The 19,040-nt window shown below is 42.8% G+C and overlaps 1 protein-coding gene across 4 annotated transcripts in view; it reads left to right on the top strand.

Moving 5' to 3' along the window:
* The window catches only part of RHOBTB1 (Rho related BTB domain containing 1), a 72,997-nt gene that overhangs the window by 24,005 nt on the left and 29,952 nt on the right, over positions 1 to 19,040 (top strand). For 3 of the 4 annotated variants that reach the window (XM_044420392.1, XM_044420394.1, XM_044420395.1), the window contains 2 exons: positions 10,206 to 10,407; positions 11,568 to 11,671. In XM_044420392.1, the coding sequence (XP_044276327.1) occupies positions 10,216 to 10,407; positions 11,568 to 11,671 (296 nt within the window). In that variant the 5' untranslated portion in view covers positions 10,206 to 10,215. Of the gene's footprint in view, positions 1 to 3,251; positions 3,263 to 8,111; positions 8,120 to 10,204; positions 10,408 to 11,567; positions 11,672 to 19,040 lie in introns of those variants that run through there. The other variant, XM_044420393.1, reaches the window with a different exon arrangement.

Below are 19,040 nucleotides of genomic sequence, written 5' to 3'. Positions count from 1 at the left end.
ATTGGACAGTTGAGTTGATTCATATGGGAGAAGAATTCTTTACAACTGTAGTCAGCCATGCACACAGGAAAAGAAAAAGAGGTCAACCAGCAGGAGATGGAGAGAGAAATTGGGGCGAGATTCGTAGCTGCAGAGCATCCAGAAACATAATCACAGTAGGTCTTTCCCTCTTCCTGCAGGGTAACTGTTCCAAGCTTTATTATCGTTACTGTCCGTACAGAAAGCACCACTGATGGTTGCATGGCCAAAAGGAAAAATCCTTACCTGGACCCCCCAGCCCTGCAGACTTTACAATCTGCACTTGATGGAGAGGAAGGGACGAAGCTGTGGTTCTGTGAGCAAAGGTGTTCCATGCAATGTCACCTTGTTTTGACTGTGGAGGAAGTCTGAGGACAAGCAAAGGCCTGAGCGATTAGGTGCAGGACTCTGTAGGAAAAGGCATGTGAGAGAGTTAATCTGCAAAGAGAACACTTGGCCACAGGAATGGTTGTGTTGTCTCTCTGTTGCAGTGCAAGCAGAGACAAGCTGTGTGCCTGGCACAGGGTGCTGCAGGGCTGGACAGCTCTGTCCTTCATGCCTCCAAAGGCCAGGAGGAAGCTGGAGCTGGCTGCTGGCTGCTCAAGGCCCTTACACACACACGCACACCCGGCCTGGCAGGATGGGTTACCACACCAGTGTGAGCAGACACCTGTCCTGTTTCAGGACAGTATAGAGCCTTGGGAGTCCAGAACCTGTCCAGCAGAGCATGCTTGGCGGAGCAGGCTGCTGTTTTTGCACCCTTGAATAAGATGGGAGATGTTAAAGCCATCTATAAAAATAGCACAAAGCAGGTGGAAAACATAGTTCTGAGGTGCATCTTTTGCACTAAACCCAGAAGAGGTACAGGCAAGACAAAATGGCTCAGACCAGACGTGGCATAATATGGACTCTATGCATGTGGTTTGAACAGAAATAAGAAGCGTTGCAGTATAAAATGCTGTTTCCTACAACCATTACCAATTGTTTCAGCGCACCTGAGCTGCATGCTAAATAAACTTGGCAATGTCTGTTGTGTCAGCAGGCCTTAGTTCGGATTAGACTCCTTTAATTAATTAATGCAAGCTTTTATATTCTCCCCTTTGCAGAAGTTGATCATTTCAGAGCAATTTCAGGATTTGTATTATGGAAGGAACACCACCTTTATTCTCATCTTGTTTTCTCATACAATAATAATTATCCTCTTTAATCAGATTAAAATTCATTTAGCCAGCCAAACATCTCTGGAACCCTCATAAGCAGGGCATAAACTTAATGGCCTTCTCATGCTACCGGTCCCTAACTATAAGCAATGAGAGATAGACAGGCGTCCAATGTGGAGGTTCCATTTAGCTGGCACGACTATAGTAAGAGGGAAATAAAAGCCTCTGTCTGGCTTCAGTTGTAGTTTAATTATAACCTTGTCCTTGAAAGAAGAACTGGCACTGATAGTATTCTTGTCATCCATCATATCTCTTGATCAAGGCAACATCCTAAACTATTCCTTAACCAGCACAAAATGTTGCTGATTTCGTAGTTAACAGAGGCTGAGTTTTCTGCCTTGTTGTGGCCTCTCTTTTTCCAGAGTATTTGACCTGGTTTAGTAGTAATTAACTGGGTTAGAGAGCAGTTGGAGGTGGGTAATGTGGGCACCTTTCTTAGCTTTCACCCTTGACGAGAGAGACAGAGGGTGCCAGTGATGTGTGGTGGCTAAAGATAGGACCATGGCTTGGGAGAGTTGGATTCTGGTCTCCACTTGGTTGTGAGGTTCACTGAAACATGTTGGGCCAGTCACTGGCTCTCAGCCTGGTCTACCTCACAGGGTGGGTGGTAGGAGGTAGTGGGATGAAGGAGGACTGCGTACACCACCTTGGGTTCTTCACAAGAGGAAGAAAGGATATAAATGCAATGTAATGATCATAACAATAATACATTTGGGGATTGCTGTGAAATTAGACTTCGTTGTGCTGATTTTTATTTTTAGGTATATCAGACCCCACCTCTGCCTTTTGTAGAGCTTACTTGTGACTTATGACCAGCCAGGCCTGGTAGGTCTGCCATTTTGTGGTGGTGCCCAAGACAGTTTCCTGAATTTGCCCACCTCAGTTTACATCCTTCTTGATTTTCCTGGTGAAATTAGAAATATACACCAGGTTTTTCATTTGAGCAAATACGCACCCTTTTTATTTGATAGGCATTGCTTGCCATGTTATATTTCCATATCTATTTTTGTTGCTGTAGGTTTGCCCTTTTTGTCAAATACTCTGTCTTGCGTGCAGCAACTTGAGAATTAGTGAGGTAACAAAAAGATGCTACGTTATTGAAGAAGTATTTACATATTACTTTCTGTGTCTACAGTTACACTTAGATAAAAAGGTGAACATCTCATACTGGGCTTAGGTTCTGCCAGGTAAGGGAAAGGTACACCAGCTCAGATATTTGCTTAGTTCAAAGAACCACAAATGCCCCAGAAGGAGCATCAAACTCACATACTCTCTGGTCCCTCTCCTCCTCCGTGTGTGAGCAGAGAGCAAAAGTGTCTAATTCACTTTTGAAGAACACTTCCCCTTCAGTCTAGCTACTCAGACTCTGTTAAAGGGAGTAGTACGTTACTCACTTCTGCTCCATGGGCCCATGCTTTGACATCCAGGGATTTTATCTCCCTGTGGAAAGGTGTGCTTGGCATTTCCCGTTATTATTTTCCATCCTTCTCTTTAGATCTGCCCGCCCCCTGCTCTCTCGCCTGCTTTTCTGAAACTAACTAGCTAAGCTTGTATTTCCTTGCCTGGGAAAAGTGACTTTATCGGTGCTGTCTGTGACCTAGATCTGTTTTGCCTGATGCATTTTTTAAAAACCTGGTTGTTGGCTCACAGCTACCCTAGATTTTCAGCAGGCTGGCCTGTCTTTAGCCAGAGTTACTAATTCTAATTTCCGTGGTCTCTTTCCCCATCTTACATGCTACAGCATTGTAAGGGAAAGGGCATGAAACCTGGCAGTATTATGGGATGTATGCAGCCTGGCCATTTTGCACACCTCCTTATCTTCAGATGAGGGCAATCATGCCCTCTACATCCTGTGAGTTGCCTCACTTTGATGCAGCCTTGCCCAGCCTTATGTCCTCCAGAGATTTTGGGCAGATGGGTGTTGTAATCCACAATGCCTAAGGATATCACATTGGTAACGCTACTTTAGAACTTCCCTGTGTTCTCATCTAGACACTGTCTGCTTTCCTCTATACTCCCTGTTCGTTCTTCCATGGAAGAGGAAAGGAAGTGCTCCCATTTTATATTTAAACCCAAGCACCTCTTCACTGTTTTTCCCCGGAGTCCTGGATTACCTCAGAACCCTATTACCTTATTTTTATGAAACCAATCTAAAGTTTACAGGCAGAGGAGTTAACAATAAAAAGAATAAGATCTAACATTTGAAAGGATAAAAAAGAACAAATAAAAACTGCATTTTGATGGTTCTATTTATTTGTTGGAAATCGGTTTTGGCTCTTTCTCAAAGCAGGAGCCCCTCTAAGGTGGTGGAGAGTAATAAACACACCATAAAAGCAGATGTGCTAGGAGAAAGACAGTAAAAACAGCAGCAGCAGCAAAGCTTACAACAACAAAAACAGGGAAAAAACACAAACACCATCATTGGAGCTTTCACCCATAGTAATATAATTAATATAATCAATATAATATAATCAAGGGAAAGTTAGAGTAAAATAGTAAAATTTCAGGGCTTTCCTAAAAGCCCTCAATGGCAGTGTACTGCACGGGTGGAAAAGGCTGCTTTTCATAGTCAGCCACCTGATTGCCCTCCCAGGTGGGCAAATGAGCAAAGGCTTTCTTGCTCACAGGCTGCTATGGCTAGAGAAAGTTCTTACGGTCCCCAACCATTTAAGGCTTTAAAGGCCAAAACTAGCCCTTTAAACTGGGCTCAGAAACTTGCCAGTAACCAGTGTCGCTGTTCCAGTGTCGCCTTGCTGTGTTTTAACTCCCTGGCTTCCAGCAACCCCTGAATGGCAGCATTTTGCACTGGTTGAAGTGGTCAGGCTGTCTTTAAAGGCAAACCCATGTGCGGCACGCTGCGGGAGTCCAGCCTGAGGCAAGGACTCCTGGACATGGCAGCCACCTGGACGTCCTCAGTGCAGAATCCTGGAGGACTCCCAGAGTATACAGTGGGCCTTTTGCAGGGAGTGCAACCCTAAACATGCAAACACGTACCTTCATCTGGCTCAAACTTGCTTAATAATAATCATGTTTGTATTGCACTGACAAGTGTTCAGACCATTTCAGATCCATGATCGAATTGCAACAGTTCTGGATAGTAACTTGATAGTATTATCCTCTGTTTTTATTTCATTGAATTTTGTTGCTCTTGCTTTATATTTCAACAAAAAGAAAAAAGCTATAAAAGAATTAAGAAAAATAGACACAAAGATTTTTATATATCAATGAAAGCATATAAAATTCATAAATACGTAGAAGACAGCTTGTTAGCTGTTAGATCAGAATCAACAAAGGTAGAACTGATAACTAAGCAAGTATTCAGAGGTGGTGTTTCCATGGCACCTGTTCAAATATTTAAAGTGTTGTGACATCCTCTACCCATTGCATTACGTGAGGTGAACATTTATTCTGCTGTGGTTATATCAGCCTTCTGGCATGGGGAGTCCTTTTATGCTTACCCTTCATTAACTTCCAAAAACAAGTAGGCAATTTAAAACAGTATGTATATGAGTGAATATTAAAAAGTGTTCCAATATAAAATTGATCTGTATAATAAGCTCTCCAAAAGAAGCAAGTTCTGGACATTGCCAAAACATAGGTCTAAAAGTAGCGATGTTGCACCACCAGCATTTAAACAAATTAGACATACGTGTTGTGGCATCTAACAGATGGAAAACAAAGTTTTTGCTGAGTAAGGCACAGTGATGCCATTGATGAGGCACAGTGAGGCATCATATGCTGTATTCCTTTCCTGCTTAGAGCTTTGCACAAGATGCTTAAGAAATGCAGAATTGAGTTGCTTTGTCTGATGAGACTCTTTAAGTGCTCCTAATGACGGCAGGGACGCTGATGAAACCTAGGTACTACCAAGTAGTGCTGCGAGTATTGTCATTCCGTCTCAGCTAGTAAATCATATTTGGCAAACAGTACAGAAAATACAAGAGCTCGTCCTCAGCATCTACCAGTTGGTCCAAAGTAAGAGTCACCTTATCTGACCCTGTTTACCACGAAAATATTTTCTTCCCAGTTTTTAGAAAGTGATTGCCCCCATTGAAACTTGTGTGGCAGGAGCAGATCCAACTGTGCTGGAGTTGAGATTCTATGCCATGCATCTCTTCACTGAACAAACTGTGGGAAGCGCCCTGTTAATGAATAATAATAGAAATTAATGCCTGCTATTTGGAGAGAGGAAGCAGCGAAGATGACAAATTACATGCAAGCTGCATATCAAGGTTGCAGTCAGGTGGCATGGAGAAGGAGAAGCCATGATCGGGTTGACTAGCTCACCCAACATGACAAGCCCCCTGTGTTTGTGAACCCAGTGAATGTAGCTTTGGGATCGCAGGTTGGGAAAAAGCGCCACCCCCGTCGGTTGGGAACCAGTCTGGGCTGATGATTTCAGAGCAGTCAAAGTCATGATTCCTTTTGCTGCTTCCTCCCTGTGCAATGAAAAACGGACACTGTCAAGGATCCTTCCTCGTTGGAGGTGGCCAAGCTGGGGCTGAGAGGAAGAGAGGAAGAGTTTGCATAAGCTTTAACGCAACTGAAAACAGCTTCCCACACTTTTGGCAAGCAGTGCTGCTTTAAAAAGGATATTTTGTATTTTCCATGGATTAGCTTAGATCTGTCTGGCTGCAACCAAAAAAAAAAAAAAAAAAATCAACTTGAGCTGTTCTGTGCTTGGAATGTTAATGCATACCTGTCACCTTAATTAAAAGGATTGCTTTCCTGACATATGGAAAGTCAGGCTTTTGTTTATATTGAACTCTTACTATTTTGTGAACCAAACATTTTGTTCCCAAAAGTATCACAATTCTACCTAAATCCTGTCCACCCTTTTGCTCACTTCGTCATCTTTATCACGGGTACAATTAAGCAAGTTAAGTGTTTGGGAGAGACAGAGATTAAAAAAAAACCAAATACATGGATTTAACAGAAGTGCCTATGCTTGAAAACCACATGAAGATTAGCACTGAACTAAAATGTTATAGCTGAGCTGGACACACCTTTATAACATTACTTGCCAAATTACTTCTGTATCTCCCCATAATCTGGTATTATCTTGCTTGATTTTATTACCTATGCTTGCCATCAAAATGCAATCATTTGTTCTGTTTTGGCTTCTTCTGTTTAGGACATACATTTTATTATTATTTCATCTGATTACATAATAGATTTAGCAGAAGCTTAAATTAGCAACAGTCATAGCTTTTGATGTTGTATGGCTGTGATATTGCGAGTCAAAATCCCTGGACTTGCGTGGATTTTGCTCAGCAACGCTGCCCACCACCCCGTCCACTTTTAATCATTTTGTTGCCTGTGTTCTCATGCTCCCTTTCTATAAGCAGATCTGTGGAGTTTGCCAGATGTTGTTTGCATAATTCAGTGGCACGGTTCATCATGTGCGGGATCTAAATGTTTAATCAAGCTGTTTTCTTTAAACACACACACACACACCCCTACCTAGCTTAAAGGTTTCATTTCCCCCTATGCTTCACAAGTTGTTTTCCTGCCTAACATATTTCCCAGCTTGTGGCAAAGGACAAGATGCCCCAAATCCATTTCACATGCAGTCAAATGCCAGATGGTACTTGCCCGTTGAAAGTTTCTTTAACGTTGCAAGAAACTGCTTCCCCCACCATTCCTAAAGGATGCAGGCTAGCTTAGGGGACAGGTAGCAAAGGTGCTGCCGTCTTCCACCACTTGTTCGTACTCCTTGGCCAGTTTATAGCTAGATTGCACTTCCGCCTTCATGGCCTTCCTTGCTCCCATATCTGCTTGCTTTGGAAGACCTCTGTTCAAACACATCTTCCCCACAAGGAGAGACGAGCATGCAGATAGTTCTACTCTGCAATCTGCCTTTTTAATGTGCATCTGTTAATTTTGATACGGAAGAGCATTTGCTTAGGCAAGTTTTCCCATCTGCACATATTTCCCAGATGCACATTTAGTGTGGCGATCAGAACTAGGCCCATGTTGGGCTTCTTCTACCAGAGTAGCCCTGGATCGGTTTCTTCTGAGGATACAAACATGGTTCCCCGTTTTGTGCTACTTTTCCTTCTCCCCCTCATGACATCAGCGTCTGACTTCATCTTTGTTGTCTTGCCTTCTAAACAGTAGACTGTATACATGGGCCAAATTTTCTATGAATTATGCTCCATTTGGTTTTCCTTATCCATCAGCTTCCTACATAAATGTGACAGCAGGACCAGATCATATAAATATATTCTCAATTCTAGACTGTCCATAAATGGAAAATAAATCAGACCACCTTTAATTTCCTTTCACACTTTAGTGTGTGAGCTTTTGGTTATGTAGGTAATATTGAGTTTTTCTGTTATGTCTCAGGTGTTAACTGAGGCAAAAGTAAAATTAGCTAAAAGTCCATCCAATATGAAAACATCTCATATTGCATCTGAGAAGATATAAACGATTGGACAGAGCAAATACTGAACAGTGGAATAGTATTGGAAGCTACAGATGAGAAGCTTTTAATGCATATTTTACAGTTATGCAGGGTGAAAAAACTGATATAGCACACATGTCTCTAATTATACCTGTTCCTTAATTCTGAAATTGCTTTTATGTGTAGGAAAATAAAGTAACAATAAAAGATTTAATTATATTTTGACAGCTACTGAACATTTCCCAGAAGCTTTCTGTTTAAACAAACCTCAGGATTAGTTTTCTGCAAAACCTGGTGGTTTTAATCTTCGTTCACTTCCGCACCTATGTGGCAAATGGGAAGGGAATCCTTTCTTGTTTCCCTCTGTTGCAAAGTTCTACAATGTAGACATTTACAACATGTTGTACAAATATGTCCCTGTAGATGCAAGATTTCATCTCCCACACCAGTATATATTTCTTTGCTAGTCCTCTGTGTGTGTGTGTGTAGCTTGCTCTGCTGCGGGTCTGGTGCTTTGCTGCGGGGACTGCCCGTGGTGTCAACAGTACTGCTGTTGAGGCATCAGTAGTGTGGCTGCGCATACAACAGCTTCCTGTGTTCCTCTGATTGGAGAGAGAGAGAGAGGGAGAGAGAGAGGGAGAGAGAAGCCAGGGACATCTCAGCAATGAACGATCTGATTATTAAGTAGTGGAAAGAGCAATCCTTTGGCTTCTCGACCGTGTCTAGAAGGCCAAAGGACTGTTGGGATGCCCACTTGCAAGTCAGAAAATTGCTCTGACCTTCGGTCGAGGTTCTGCACTAGGAATCCTTTTGCCTCTGAACTTCTGCTATGCACAGGACTTCCATAATCCCCAAATCTGGAGAGTTGTGGGCTTCCCCACTGATTCACACTTACTGTTGTCCTACACTGAAAGATTACCCTTTTTTCTTATGGGGAAATGCAAAAGCCCAATGTGTTTGGTATTTCCTTTTTTTTTTACTCCTGGTTGGATCCAAAGACCCAAGAGATGAAGGAGGGTAGCCACCAGCACTTCAGCTAGTGCTTCTCCAAGAGGTTGCAGAAAAGGAAGCATTTTGCATGTCCTCTAGCAAGTTTTCTGCACAGCCACCCCATTATTTTACCAACACTGTTTGATAAGGAGAAAATACAGCTACACATGCTGGCTAGACCATTTGCTTTTAATTTCAACATGAATCTGGTTTGCAGGCATACAGCGGTGATCTTGAACTTTTGCCTCTAAGTTGTCAGTCTCATTTCTGGTGTCAGTTGTCTTTTAAAATTAAAAAAAGGATAGACAGACCAGGACAAAGAGATGCAAGGCATTCTATACAGCATAACAGGATACTAAAGTTGACATGAGACAGAATAAAATACGGGTTCCTTTTGTTTCGCTTGTAAAATGGTACATTCTTATTTCAGTTGTTAAGTGATGCTGTGTGTTCAATCAAGCTTTATACCCCTGAAAACACTGGTGGATATTTCAAAAGCATCTTTATAGTCCATATCCCAATTTTGATGTGGAAGGATTCTGTACTGCCAGAATGCTTTATGTGGCAATTGGGTGCCCCGTGATTATGTTGGTGTTGCTTACAACGGACATAAAGGGTTGTATTAGAGTTAGGCTAACATAAAGCGTACTAGAGGTGGGCGTTCCACAAGGATTTACACAAGTGCTAGTAGGACCACTCGTGAAAGCACAGCTTAGCTGTGCAACAGCTTCTTTGCTAACTTGTGAAATGGATTGTGCAGGAAGAGTCAAAAGGGCTGGATTTGTCACTTGTACAAGGAGGAAAATTAGGTTTCCACACATAATAGTGTGTTCTAGCACAATGGCAGCACCTTGGATACAACCCAAAGTAAAAAGTCAAAGTACATGTCCTTAAATATATGCATGTAGTCACTGTTGAGCCCTGATCAGCTACAAGTCCCCAGTGCTTGTTCAATGCACATTTAAGTGTTTATTTTATTCAAAATCAGAAACTGTGGTCAAATTATGATGAGCCAGGTTTATTCAGTACTGGAGCAAATTTGTAGGGAGCCAGAGGACTCTCTCAGGCTAATTTCTGTTCCAATAAACTGGATATGACTAAAGTGCGATTCCCCCACTAATCAGTAACTTTCACTCCTGTAATTTTGCAAATACTGCATTTTTAATAAGAACAATGTACATGTCGGACCATTCCAGTGCTTGAGTTTGCTGTAAGGAAATACTAATGAGCAGGGTGTGAACTGATTGCAGCAAAGCTGCTCTTAACTGGGAGACCGTTGCTGATTTGTTCCACCAAACAACCTTGGCTCCACCATGCTTTATCTTTCATGTCTGTGTTTATAGAAAAGCAAGCAGAAAATAACATAGTAGTGGGAAGGAAAGCATTCAAGGTCAAAACAACTGCCTAGTTTTATGAACTCTGTGGGGTATATAAATCCGACTTGAGGTTAGCATATGTTAGTCTCAGCTTCCACTCCTGCCCTTTAGCAAGTCCAAAAAAAGCTAGAACTCTGTTTTGAATAGTAGGATTCCGTACAGTCTTAAAAAGCAGTGTTAATTGTCTTGTTGCAGTCTCTGGTAGATGGATGCTGACATGGACTACGAAAGACCTAACGTCGAAACTATCAAATGTGTGGTTGTTGGTGATAATGCAGTGGGGAAGACTCGCTTGATCTGTGCAAGAGCATGTAACACCACTCTGACCCAGTATCAGCTGCTGGCAACTCATGTACCCACCGTCTGGGCAATCGACCAATATCGGGTCTGCCAAGAGGTACGTATGATCAACTTTAACAAGCTGAGCAGGAATGGCAGATGTGCTCTGCCATCAATCTGTCATTGCATTTTAATGATGTGTGCCTTTCCATGCCTCTCCTGAAGTATGACTACTCCCAGGTAAATGGGAATAGGATTGCAGAATAAGTACCACCGCCCTAATCCTAAAATAATCCTAATTTTAAAACAATCCCAACTTTCAGCAATACTAATCTTATTCCTAAACTCTATGCTTCATTGTCATCCTTAAATACTTTTGAGAGGTCTTTCCCAGGTGTCCTTTTGCACTGAATGATGCCAAGTGTGAGGGTCTTCTCAGAGGCTGTGGAATGTCTGCCCATAAAGAGGCTCATCTGGCACTGAAAGAGTCTTTTTGGTGCAAGGTGAAGATTAAAAAAAATCCCTGGCTTTTTAGTCATAGGAAATTGCATCAGTTTTCACATTTTTGCACAGCAGCTAGCTCCTATGTTTGTTTTTATTTTGGTTTTATTCTAGTTTTAACATACAATTTTTGATAATCAGACGATCCGGGTTCTAGCCCCCGCTCAGCCATGGAGCCAACTGGGTGACTTTGGGCCAGTCACGGCCTTTCAGCCCAACCTACCTCACAGGGTTGTTGTTGTGGGGATAAGATGGAGGAGGAGAATGATGTAAGCTGCCTTGAGACTTTTGTAGGAAAAAGGCAGGATTTAAATCGCAATATAAATATAAATAAATAAATAATTTGTTTTATTATGCATTTGAAGTTCTGATGGTTATAAATATGGACAGTCCATTTAGAGATTATGCCAATCCACAGTTACGCCAAGCCAGTAGTTTGTTTCAAACCATGGTTTCAGATTCTGGTTTGGCAGCTTGTTAGAAATAATGATTTGTCAATTCAGACCTCATGCCAGATCATAGTTAAGCCACAGTTTGGTGTGCTGCCCAAATCAAACCTTTGACTCTGTCCTAGGGCAGCCATTCCAAACCTGAGGTCCCCAAATCTTATCTGACTAAAGCTTTCATTCTGGGAGGATGATGGGAGTTGGAGTTCAATGCCAGCTGGGGACATTAGGTTGGGAAAGGCTGTCCTAGAGCATCTTATGCCTTTAAATGTCCTTGCAGGCAATTGCAGCTGGAGCAAGCCTTTAAAGTGCAGAAATATGCCTATTTCAGGTTCTTGAACGTTCTCGTGATGTTGTGGATGAAGTGAGCGTTTCTCTCAGACTCTGGGACACATTTGGGGACCACCACAAAGACAGACGCTTTGCTTATGGAAGGTATGTGGAAGTCAGGCCAACCTTTCAGATACACATGATGTAAAACCTAGTGGGAAGAGAACTACAGCTTCAAGCTGTGAAACATTAAATTGATAAAGAGTATTCATATTCCTGAATTTTGCAAGGAACAATATCTATCACAAATGGTATAAATATTTAAATATTTGTAAGGGATATAGCTTATTTAAACTACTAATAGTTGGTGAGAGAATTAAAGTTTTGCACAAAGGACTTGAAAGGTTTTGTATTTCAAACACAATCTTCAAAAATGTTGTAAAAATAACCAGATTGCTTGGTCATGATGAAGGGTAGCCAATTCACTTATTGCTGAAATAGTTGCCAGGTGTGCTTTAAAAATACAGTCATTTGTGATTCTGCTGAGGGAGAAATTTTCCTTACCTGTTACTGCGACATGAGTCTATGCAATAAAATTGGGCTAACCCAGTATATGTCTTACGTTATAGTATAACATGGCCCTTGGTCTTCTCCAATATGTCCATATTGGTCAGACTGTATCACCAACTGAAAAATACTAATGATACAGGTGAATGAAATGCTCTGTGTCTGTTGTCCTACATATATTGGGCTCAGATCTGGTAGACTGCAGTTATACCTGCTTAGCATTCATGCAAGGTTGTAACCTGATTGAAATCCATTAAAGGCCATAGGAGACTTCCTTCCATTTTCTTAATTTGAATGGAAACACAGGGAACACGTTGCATTACCTGCATATCAAATATATGTACATCAGCATGATGGATCCCTAGATTGAGTATCGAAAGTGGCTTATTTTATAGCATGGGGAGCTGCTGTGAAGCCCAAACCCCCATTGGCGGTGCATGGCCAAAGAACCGGTTGCACATTTCTCTGGGTTCTGGTCTTTTTGTCTGAGCTGACTTCCCATTCTTCAAACTGACTGGGTTCAGATGAAACAACAACCCATCATGGATTACAAGCACTGCCTAAACCCGGCACTGTTCCCATGGAATGACTTGTAAAGCGCTCCACTTATCCCTGGATTGTGGCCCAACACATGAAGCTACAGTCAAGCTGAAAATTAAGTGTGGCTGTCATCCAGTTCCCCCATGGGATTGCTCATGAGTAAAATTCCCAGGTGGGGACGGGTTGTTCTGACATGCAAAGCTCCCTCTCGTGTTTGATTTGGGTTTTGTTTTGGACTGTGCCTCAACAGAGCACTAGTCTGCAGTAGGTAAATGCTCCATCCAGGATTGTCTGCACGATTGCTCCCGCAACACAGAACAAGTTAGCATTTCACCGAAGACAAACTGATGCTTCTCAGGGGAACACAGATGCACGCAGAAGCAAGCAAATGGCCCCCTCATTCCTCCTAAAAGCCAAACATTTTAACACCCACCCAGCAAGACAAGGACACACGGCCTCAAGCAAAATGCACAGACCCTCATGCACACAGCACCCAGACAAAACACCTAGTGTTTGGAAAGACAACAGGGACACAGAAACACGGAACGCTGTCAAAGCACCCCATTCCCTGGCATGGTCCAACACCCTCCTCTCGTCCCCTTGGATGGTCTCTACTGTGCCCAGATGATTTCCCCCACTTTCCTCTGTGTAACTGGGCACAGCTTAAAACAAGCCATCATTTGTATCTTCTCAGAGGGCCCATATTGGACCAGAAGCGTTCTTGGCAAGAAAGATGGCACTGTGCTTTGCAGCACGCAAGCCTTCCCCAGTCAAGTAGTAACCAACACCACTTCCTTGTGTCAAGAAAGGCCAGGAGGGGTGGGAAGCCTGGTGGGAGGGAGGGGGAGAAAGACTCATGGGAAGGGATTGCTTTTCATCTGGTGCACTGGCAGTTGTATTGGAAAGGCAACCAACGCCTCGATGAAAGTATATGATTCAATGTCTTAAGAGCACTGTTCTGCTTACCCATAGCACAGAAAAACTGCAAAGCATACAAGATATGTCCCAGAGGGCCACCAGACACTCAGGTGTCTGCAAGGTTAAAATTCGGTGGCTCCTGATTTAGCAGGCTTAGCTTTGCCAATGTGGACGTTTTGTCTGTCTCCTCGGTGTGTCCTTATAATATATCAACCTGCATGTTGTAACTGAGGAGACTGCTAGAGATTAGAAAGCAAATTCAGACATGTTCCAGTCCCCGTGGAGCAAAGGGGTGGAACAACGTATCCTACAAAGACTACACATAACTCGTTTGGGAATCATTACATGAGTAAAGTTATGGAAATCTTAGTAAATCTGGATTCTTATTGTGAGGGTATATGAACAAAGCCTCAAAGTGCAGCGTCAATTGGCTGTACTGTGTATGAAGAGGAAAAAACTGGAAAAAAAGAACTGCAAAGAATTCGTAAGGTGTGGCACTGTCCTTGGAATCCCCTAACACAGAAACACTGCTCCTTAGAACTTTTTAGCTATCGTGTTGAACTCTGTGAAGAGGAGTAGAATCGCAGATTCCCTACCCTTCACATGGGGATCCTAGTCTAGCTTCGTTATGCGTATGCAGATTTTTTCTGAATTAAATGAAATGGAAGTGTTTGAACTCGGAGATGTCCTCTCTTTTCAGACAAAACATACTTTTCCTCTGACTTCATCTCTCACTTGCACACACACCCTGTTCCTTGTCTCTCTTTACTTCATCACTCCATGCCTGAATTTTGGGCCATACAGAACCCTCTTTGGGGAGTTTGTGGATCCCTTTATCTGCTCCAGAGTGTAAAAAACGCCCTAGCTTAAGTTCATCATCATCATTTTTATTTTATTGCTTACAGTGCTACTTAGTTAGGGTTTTCTTCTGAGAAAGATGGGTGTGCTTTGCACCAGCAATTATTAAAAACGATATGCTCAAGGTTAGTGAAATGTCTAAGCACTACATTACGGTAATGAGATGGGGCTTGGTGCTTTTTCTTTTTGTAAACACTGTGCCAGTGCAGCTATTCATTAGGTCAGCCATGGCATGATAGTTAGCTGGAGCTTTTTAAAGCAGAGTATGTCACTAAAAGCATGGTATGTCAAGTATAAATACTATAAAATAGACTGGAGTAAATCAGCCAATACTATGAGAAACTAGTAACTTCAAGTTGCTTAGGTTTCAATCCTATGGCACTCTGACATTTTTTGGGGGCATGTAAGTATTTGGAGGTCTTCCTCTGAGGTCCTCTGATCTCAGCTCCGAAATTGAGGGATTCCCCATCCCCATTGCAGCTGGCATGGAAAGAACTGCTCCAGCTGCCTGTCTAACCTTGGTGTTCAGCCTCAGAGAGCAGGAAAAAGGGTGTGCAGAGGAACAGGGAGGAAAGGAGACTAGGGCCGATGCCTTTATCCAAAAGGCTTCAGAGTCCCTTCCTTTCCCCTCTGCAGTTCTTGACCCAGACTGCTGAAAACAGCCGTCCGGGTACACGGTGAAATCGGGGTGCATGGTGTGCATTGGATGCACAGAACCCTCCAAGTTTGGAAAGCGCATCGAGTGTGGAAGGTACTGGATGACACCCTTAGTGATTTCAGTAATTTATTAGTGGCTTAAAATAACTTAACTGTTTATTAGTGGCTTAAATATAATCTGCAGTATGTAATGGAGAGCACAAGAGAAATGTAAGCAACACACGGGGTATGAGAGCAGAGGTACACAAGACTGTCGGTATTTTTATTTGCAAAAAGTCGGAGGCTGTATTTCACGTATTGTTTATGTAAAAAAAAAAAAAAGCTTGGCACGAGACAGTGATCTCCTGACTACGCCCATTTCTTCTTCTTCATTTTCATTCAGGGTGTTTTGACTTAAAACACTAATTATACCAAATCATAAAAAAATAATTGCCTAGTAATTCTGCTAGTCTGTGTTCTGTGTTGTTTTAAGATTGCTTTGTTTAATATTTGTGTTTTCAATATTTTGAAACTCTCAAATATTAGCAGACGAATCTTAGGATTGTTTATAATCATAACTGTAACCATATGCATATTTAGGTGATACTTAGTTTTCCTGAACTATGTTTAGTTGATCAATGGATTAAGTTACATGCCATGACATTGCATTTTAAATTCCTGCCTTGATGCTCGTTGTGGGTTTTGCTGCAGTTTGCACCATTTTGCTAATGGCGCTTAAAGACTGGTCTTTGATGGGAGGAATTCCGTGTAGAATAGCACAACTTACACATACAGAGAGAACATACATATATAAATGCAGAGAGAAATATCCTGACTGTTTTGGACAATCGTAATGAGCTGGTTTTGTCAGTAGTTTGGTTTACAGTTGCCAGACAGCCATGACTGCAGATGGTCTGAACATGGTCTTCTCATCACATGTGGACAAGCTGGAATATGAGAAATCCTTGGCATATGCACACTTTGTTTTGTTGTTGCAACCGGGAAATAGCAAAGCAAGGAGGTGGTGTGTGTGTGTGCATGCAATTATTAGGGTCCACAAGTGTGCACTGTTAATGGCAAGCACACATTTCATCTCATGGGAGTTGTTCAGGGTGACACTCTGTGTGAAGCGATTTCTCCAGGGTGAGTGGCCTCCCTGGTTTTTCAGGGTCTCTGAAAGTCAGCATGAGGCCAAGGACAGCCCTCGGGGTTCTCCAGGCTTGAAAGAGGGAACTGCGTGGCACTATAAATTTGTAGTGTGCCGCTCTCTCAATGTTTTGGTTTTACTTGGAAGTAAGAGGAAACCCCAGCTCCAGTCCAGGTAGAATTGTAAAATTGTACACGGGGACAAGGGGTCTAACACTCTCCCCTACTGCCTAGCTACTGCTCTTGGAAATTAGTGCATGGCATGCGAATTACTGCTAGCACCAAGAGATGAGAAGAGAAGAGAAGAGAAGAGAAGAGAAGAGAAGAGAAGAGAAGAGAAGAGAAGAGAAGAGACGAGACGAGACGAGACGAGACGAGACGAGAAGAAGAGAAGAGCCATTGTTGGCTTGGGGCAGGCAAACTATGCACTGCAGATGCTTTGAATGACAGCTCCCATAATCCCTGACCATTAGGCATGCTGGCTGCAGCTGATCACAATTGTAGTCCAGAACATCTGGAGGGCAACCCATTGCCTAACGCTGGCATGAACTGTGAATGCAGGGAAAGGCAGTATCATGCTTCATTGCTGGGGAAAGAAGAATTCACCCTCAGCTCCCTATTTACCGCTACCTGCTTCTAGACCTGGGGCCCTACTCTTAACTTTGAGTAAAGCAAGAAGGCAAGGAGAGCAACGCACTACGGATTTAACATAAAATGCAGTTTGCCACTTCAAGACGGCAGAAGTAGCTATATCAGAAGGAAAGGTAGCTGGGCTCATCGGCAAAGCACCTGTTTTGTAGACAGAAGACTTCAGATTTGATTTGCAGCAGGAGGGCAGGAAAAATCGAACCAAGTCCTGGAGAGCTGCTGCCAGTCTGTGTTGACAGTACTGGGCCATATGGCTTCTTATGCTGAAGATGGCTTCTTATGCTGAAGAGACTGCTTGCTTCCCATAGATACCACCTGCTTTAGATTTATCTCAGGTGGAAGCAGATTCTCTCTTTGCCCAGTTAAAAAGGGGGTCTTCACCAAATGGTCTGTCCTGAATCCATCCATTTATAGGTATGGTGCAGCAAAATTCAAAGGATCACCACTATCCTGATTTTAATGTGTAAAAGTTTGTGTAGATACATGCCCCACTGCTCCTAGTATCAAATTTGTCTTTATTGGAAAGCCAGATTTGGAGAAGGCTGCCTTGATCACATCTTATTAGACATAATGTCATGAGAAAAAGCAGGGAGGACTTGTTCTTTTAAGAACCACAAACAATTAAACATATGATCAAGGTTCAGTTAAAGTTAATTTAACTTTGGGTAAGTGGTGCACTAAGAACTGTTAGACCCATATGCCGTTGCTAGGTACCAGTTGAATTTCAGCCTCATATTTAGTTTTACTGATTGGCATTTCAGACTTGATGATTTAGTTAGCACATTAAAATGAGACTGAATACAATCTGTTCAAACCAAATGAAGCAGCTAGCCTTGTCCACGCACTGAAATATGTGGAGAAAACCATTACAGTGCAATCAAAGAATGCTCCAGTCAAAAGGCTGTGATTAAATATTTCCTTTCCTAGAAATGGAGGTAGTGACAGATTGGGGAGGAAAGCTATGGCAAATCTCCTGGGGAGGAGAGCTATGGCAAATCTAGACAGCGTACTAAAAAGCAGAGACACCACCCTGCCAACAAAAGTGCGTATAGTCAAGGCCATGGTTTTCCCAGTTGCAACGTATGGCTGTGAAAGCTGGACCATAAGGAAGGCTGAGCGCTGAAGGATTGAGGCCTTTGAATTGTGGTGCTGGAGGAGACTCCTGCGAGTCCCTTGGACCACAAGGCGATCAAACCAGTCAGTCCTAGAGGAGATCAACCCTGACTGCTCTTTAAAAGGCCAGATACTGAAGATGAAACTCAAATACTTTGGCCACCTACTTAGAAGGAAGGACTCCCTGGAGAAGAGCCCGATGCTGGGAACAATAGATGGCAAAAGAAGAAGGGGGCGGCAGAGGATGAGGTGGCTAGATGGAGTCACTGAAGCAGTCGGCGTGAGCTTGGGTGGACTCCGGGGGATGGTGGAGGACAGGAAGGCCTGGAGGAATGTTGTCCATGGGGTCGCAATGGGTCGGACACGACTTCCAACTATAATGAAAGCGACTGTAAATGGTAAAAATACTAATTTTTAAAATAACGATTAAATAAAAAGGTTTTAACCTGGCACCAAAAGGAGTACAGGCTTGTACGCCATTATCCCAAGAATTATATGTCTTCATAGGAAGTCCCGCAGCAGCTCCAGCTAACATGGTTGTTGAGCTGAGACAAAGTGAGATCGTCCCATTGAAATTCAAGGTGCAGCCTCTTTCCTTTTCATTGGTATGAACTCTCAGGCACCTTCTTCCAAGTTGTTTTCATAGGAAAGAACACTTTTAAAGTTAAGGAGGAGGTGATGAAGGTCTTGCTTTGCATCATCTTGCTAAGTTTCTGGCATCAAGGAGTAAAACTGAATATGTAAATGAATGAAACAGGTGATGGGTGACAGGCAGACGGGTGTTGTAAAGGCAGGAGAAGTACACCACCCACTTGGATTGCTCTAAAAGGGGATCAGACCAATTGATAGAAGAGTATAAATGCTACTTGTGATGGTCATATGTCACCCCCAGTGGTGGGGCAACGTGCAACTGCCTGCCAGCTTCTGGAGAACACGAGGGCCATTGCATTCCTATGCAATTTGTCAGCTTTCCATTGTGGTAGCGGGTTGGCCTGTGTGGGAACCAAATGCTGGGCTTTGGTCCGAGATGGCATGTCCTGAAGTGGGTCGGAACACGTTTTCCCTGCCCTGAAGTTACCTGCCTCAGAATCCAATAGATGTCCAAACC

Source organism: Varanus komodoensis, unplaced genomic scaffold (assembly GCF_004798865.1).
Source record: "Varanus komodoensis strain SLA01 unplaced genomic scaffold, ASM479886v1 scaffold11, whole genome shotgun sequence".
NCBI lineage: Eukaryota > Metazoa > Chordata > Lepidosauria > Squamata > Varanidae > Varanus > Varanus komodoensis.
This window is presented reverse-complemented; position numbering and strand designations above follow the sequence as displayed.